This window comes from Pundamilia nyererei, unplaced genomic scaffold, assembly GCF_000239375.1.
Source record: "Pundamilia nyererei isolate P.nyererei 1_Seehausen unplaced genomic scaffold, PunNye1.0 scaffold00055, whole genome shotgun sequence".
Taxonomy (NCBI): Eukaryota; Metazoa; Chordata; class Actinopteri; order Cichliformes; family Cichlidae; genus Pundamilia; species Pundamilia nyererei.
Genome location: NW_005187456.1, coordinates 2,404,617 through 2,409,769, shown reverse-complemented (window position 1 = coordinate 2,409,769; position 5,153 = coordinate 2,404,617). Strand labels below are relative to the sequence as shown.

General features: G+C 45.5%; 1 protein-coding gene across 1 annotated transcript; it reads left to right on the top strand.

The window, feature by feature from the left end:
- The first annotated feature begins 1,602 nt into the window (after positions 1–1,602).
- On the top strand, positions 1,603–3,166 carry nr0b1 (nuclear receptor subfamily 0, group B, member 1). Its single transcript, XM_005733856.2, has 2 exons — positions 1,603–2,406; positions 2,616–3,166. The coding sequence occupies exons 1-2, from the start codon at positions 1,770–1,772 to the stop codon at positions 2,855–2,857; spliced, it is 879 nt and encodes a 292-aa protein (XP_005733913.1). The 5' UTR covers positions 1,603–1,769; the 3' UTR covers positions 2,858–3,166.
- Positions 3,167–5,153: the final 1,987 nt, after the last annotated feature.

Below are 5,153 nucleotides of genomic sequence, written 5' to 3'. Positions count from 1 at the left end.
GCCAGTTAGGTGAAAGATGTTTAAGAAATATTTCAGATTGACTAAATTTACCCTGGGAAGGATGGTTAAGTGGAGAGACACCTTGTCCAAATCTGATAAACAAACAATAGACGAAAAGGAGGCCTGAAAAAGAGCGACCGAGCGCTGCAGCTGTCTTTTCAACTCTGTGCTTTTGCAACAAGACATAATGTAATCTCTCCTTGAGACGGGAGGATTTTTATAACCTGCGCTGGCTGGGCCTTGAGCAGGAGAAGAGACAGGCTGAGTGAAGGCTGTTTATCCCGCTGTGTCCTTGATATAAACATGTGAAAAATTTCTGTGGTTCTTCTTTCTGCTAAATCAATACAAAGACATTCGGCCTCTGAACACTGTTGTAGCACTACAGAAAAAAAAAGTTTTCATCCTGTCTCTCTTTTCATAACTGTGTCCTTCAATGCAACAGAGCAAGGGACACTGAGGTCCTGCTTACTGCAATTTCACGAATGTAACCATGTACTCAATGTCATCCTTTCACCAAACCAAAGACAACCTTTTGTTAAGACCCTCATTTTTTAAGCATGCGAGGGTATTTGGGACGTGGCCAGGGCAGAGATGCTCAGACCGTCTACAAAACAAACTGAGATTAGAACCTTTGCTCCAAACTTTTGCATTAGTCACCCACAGTTCTGCTCATCCTGACATCTTCTGTTGCTTGCTTTCTGTCTGGTTAAACTCCTCTGTAATCAGCTCTGATTTCTCCAGAGGGATTTTCCTCTCCCTCTTTCAGGTAGCAGCCAACCCTAACTTGTGATCCCTCTCAGGAGCAATTAAGATAAACCTCTAATTCATCTGCTTTATCCCAACTTGTCCTTCTTAGTTTCTCATTCACTGACTTCCACCGCCCCCTCTCCCCACCACCTCCCAAATACCTCCTTCAGTGACAGAAGCAAGGAGAGCACTGAGTCATGACATCATAATTCACCAGCTCCAGTTTTCACGGTTAAATCAATATCAGCGTGTCCGAGTCAAGGTTGGAGGCCGGCCTTCGCGCCTCAGCTCTTCCTACTTCTTTCTCATAGAAAATCATATAAATTGTCCCTAAAATAATTAAGCCTTCAGATCCCTCCCTGGACTATTTTTTCTTTTACTGGCTTCTGTCCGATGACTGCTCAGAGAGTCAAGGTAATGCTGAGAATAAAGCTGGTCTCTGGCGCCTTCTCCACTTTTCTTTCTCTCTTGCTCTCTTCCTCTGCTTTTTTGTTTCTTTCACACAATTTATAAAGAAGTCTCTTTGATTAAGCACGGCTGTCGGGTTTTTAAAACGAACAAACATGATTTCTGAACAGTTTGATAAACCGAGCGAGCAGACGGAAAGGTTACATTTCCTGTTTTATCTGAGCCATGGTTAACCTTTCACAGGTGAGCAACAGAGATGAAAGCTGCTACTGTCCGACGTGTTTACTTGCAAATAAATCAATAAAAATAAATAAGACATAATAATAAAAAATCATTTACACCGGTGTGTCTTGAATATGTGAGGGCTGTGAAAAGGTAAGTGTGGGAAATAGGAGAGGGGTGGAGAGAGGGGCGGTGTTTGAGAAGGGAGGGGTGTGTGTGTGTGTTCAGGGGGTCTGAACAATCTCTCAAAGCGCGGGGACAGACGGGAGCTAATATAAACGCTCTGCCCTTCACTCGGGGCTATCAGGGGCTAAGAAAACAGGGCTACCTCTGTCACTGACCTCAAGCGCTTCAAAGAAGCAGCGGGACGCGCTGAGCTCCTGCCGGCGGTCATGGCCACGCTGGAGGGCTGCCGCTGTCGGGGTGCCAGCGGCCGAAAAAACAGCAGCAGCAGCATTCTCTACAGCATTCTGAAGAGTGATGACCGCCTGGTGACCGCCGAGGAGCAACAGCAGCATCCCCAACAGCACACGCTGCAGCACTTGTTCCAGAAGCCCCCCTCTTCCGCTTCTGCCTCTTTGCAGGAGGTCCGACAGCAGGCTTGCTCTTGCGGCTCGTCTCGGCGCCGGGGCGTCCTCCGCTCCCCGCAGGTGACCTGCAAAGCGGCGTCCGCGGTCCTGGTGAAGACGCTGCGCTTCGTGAAAAACGTCCCCTGTTTTCGCGAGCTGCCCGAGGACGACCAGCTCGTGCTGATCCGGAGCGGCTGGGCGCCTCTGCTCGTGCTGGGACTCGCACAAGACCGGGTGGACTTTGAGACCACGGAGACCGTGGAGCCGAGCATGCTGCAGCGCATCCTCACGGGCTGTCCGGACAGGCAGAGCGAGGCTGTGGGCGGCCAGAACAGGGGGGCACCCGGCGTCTCTGTTGTGGACATCGAAGCGATCAAAGCCTTCCTAAAGAAGTGCTGGAGTGTAGATATAAGCACGAAGGAATATGCGTACCTGAAGGGAGCCGTGCTCTTCAACCCAGGTGGGTCAGGGCTTTTGATAGCAGAGCATCAGTTTTTAAGCACAGGTGCCACGCTCACGAGTGGAACCGTTTGATTTATTAATTGATGGGTAAAAGTTTGTTTTATTTCAGCACGACTGCTCTGATATTTACACTTTACCTAACTACTTGTCTGCGTTGTAACATTTTTATCAACTTTTCACTTCCCCCCCATCCTTCCCCACCTCTAGATCTGGAGGGTTTGCGCTGTCTGCACTACATCCAGTCGCTGCGTCGAGAGGCGCACCAGGCTCTAAACGAGCACGTCAGGCTGATCCATCGCGAGGATACGACGCGGTTCGCCAAGCTGCTCATAGCTCTGTCCATGCTGAGGGCCATCAGCCCGCCAGTGGTCGCTCAGCTCTTCTTCAGACCCGTCATAGGGACTGTCAACATCGAAGAGGTCCTCATGGAGATGTTCTACGGGAAGTAGGTCACGGGTCCACAGTGGACTGAGATGAATTCAGCAGGTTCAGCTGTCAGATGGACTGAACTGCTCAAAGATTTTATTGGTTGGCAGGTGAGGACGACGTGTGGGACTCAATTAATAATTAAAGACAAATGCATTTGGGAAATCTTCAGTGACTGTGAAATGACCAACACAAGCAAGTGTGAGTGTGCATGTGAGAATGAGCGGCACAGAGAAAGAAAGAGAGAATGTGCTGAGGGAATATGTCATAATAGAGGAAAATATAAAGCAGCTCATGTAATTCATAACTTATTTGTTTTTATATAAAATATTTTTCTATAATAATAATAATAATGATAATAAAAAAAAAACCCTAAAAACAAACTACTATGTATGTGAGTGATAATTGCTCCGTCATTGCTGACACATTTTCCTCTGTGAAATCAGCCCTGGACAAACTCTTACGAAGGAAGATAATGTGTCTCAGTACACACGCAGAAAGTACTTAAGAAATCTGACACACGTCGCCTCGAAAAATATGAGTCACACTGATTGATGTCAACTACAGTTCAGTCACATCAACTACAGATTATCTTCAGAAGGTCAGGGCTTGGTTTAGCAGCTGTTCACTGTCCAGTGAAGGAGGTAAGTTGTGGAGTATAAACACAGATGCAGGACTTCTGAATTCAGGTGAAATGCCCTGTTAGGCCACCAGAGTGCAACAGTATACAACGTGTAGCGATTGTGCAAGTCACATGGATCAACTTCCCCTGTCATGCACACAGAAAGGGGCAAAAGTGGTTGAGGAAAAGGACCTCAGGTAATGTTCCTGTTCCTCGTAGTCTGGCCATCACAGTGTGGGCACAGTGCGGTAAGGTATCAACTTGCTCGCTGGAGAGAAAAAATAATCTCCCTGTAACCAACAGAACAAAAGCTCCTAGAGACGCCGCATAAAATACACCTATGGTTTAAACCAGACCTCTGTAATGAGACACTACTGAGTGAATGTTCATCTCAGACAATGGCACAAGGACTTGCTGCTGTTACACCATAGCCACACGATGTTACGAAGCTCAGTCCCTGAACATCTCATCTAGCAGCTATAATACTTCATCACTGTTCAGAGGTCAGATGGCCTGAGCCTGCACTTGGTCTCGCTTTGTGGCAGCACCAATAAAATAACCCGGCCAGATTGTTAGCATTTTATATTATACCCAAACAATTGTGGTAGAAGTTCTCACACACTTTAATTAAGGAACAAGTAGCACACATTAAAGTAATACTTCAAGTAATGGTCCTGCATTATACACACATCAGAAGTAAAATGGCATATGATCGGATAATTATTGGATTAAAAACGATTACATTTGTGTCACAATGTTGCATCGACATGGAGCAGATTTTACGTTTCATACTGCGGGGATATTAGCCTACAATAATATATCACAATGTGGTCAGATTTATTTAATTTGAATTGGTTAGAACACTCATTAGTAAAACACAACGATATTAATTGGCAGAAAATTGAACTACTCAAATAAAGCACTTAGGTACGTGTGTAAAAGTGCTTAGCTGCTTTCCACCGTGATTCCCAAACGAGAAAGGAAAGAAAGATGAAAGCAGACGTAAAGCTTCTTTGTTGGGTGTAAAATTGGAGAAGATTTCTCATCTCGGTCACCGAAGTATGAAAGGACCTCCTGTTTCTGGGTACACCTTAAAAAATGGGGCGCAACAACATGGGAGGTGACTGTGTGTGTGTGGCTGTCTCCGAGGTGAGAGCAGAGAGAGGAGAAAGTGCAGGACGAGCTACCTTATTAAAAAGCCACAAAGCAGGGGGCTTTCGGCGAGAGGCAACATTGTTAAATTACGGCTCTTGGAAAGAACAAAAAGTTATGAGTCACATTTCTGAAACTTCTAGACTATAATGTTGTATCGGGAGCTCTCCAGTCACCATCCTCGCCGTCTTATAATAACCGCATGCGTTTAAATCAACATATTTACTGTTCTTTCGAACAAGGAAGCAAACAGCGAATCACTGTTTGTTGATCAAAGTTGATCAAATTGACTTTTCAGTCAAATTGTTTTCCATCTCTGGTTTCACATCAAAAACTCTCTGAAAAGATGTTTTCGAGATCAGTAGACCTTTCAATGGTGCCCTAAAGCAGAAAAAGCAGTGTCTCTGTGCTTAATTTGTTGCTATTAATTTCATGCAAGCAGAACAGCAAAGCACTAAAGGGAGGAGGTGATGCCAATAATAAAGGCTGGCACAGAAAACTTGAGATACTGATGAAATAGCTCACATACCTCCTGGTGGACAGAT

Coding starts and splice junctions, on each gene's coding strand:
- nr0b1 (XM_005733856.2), top strand. CDS start 1,770: ATGGCCACGCTGGAGGGCTGCCGCTGTCGGGGTGCCAGCGGCCGAAAA. Junction 2,407..2,615: donor AGCCGTGCTCTTCAACCCAG/GTGGGTCAGGGC, acceptor CCCCACCTCTAG/ATCTGGAGGGTTTGCGCTGT.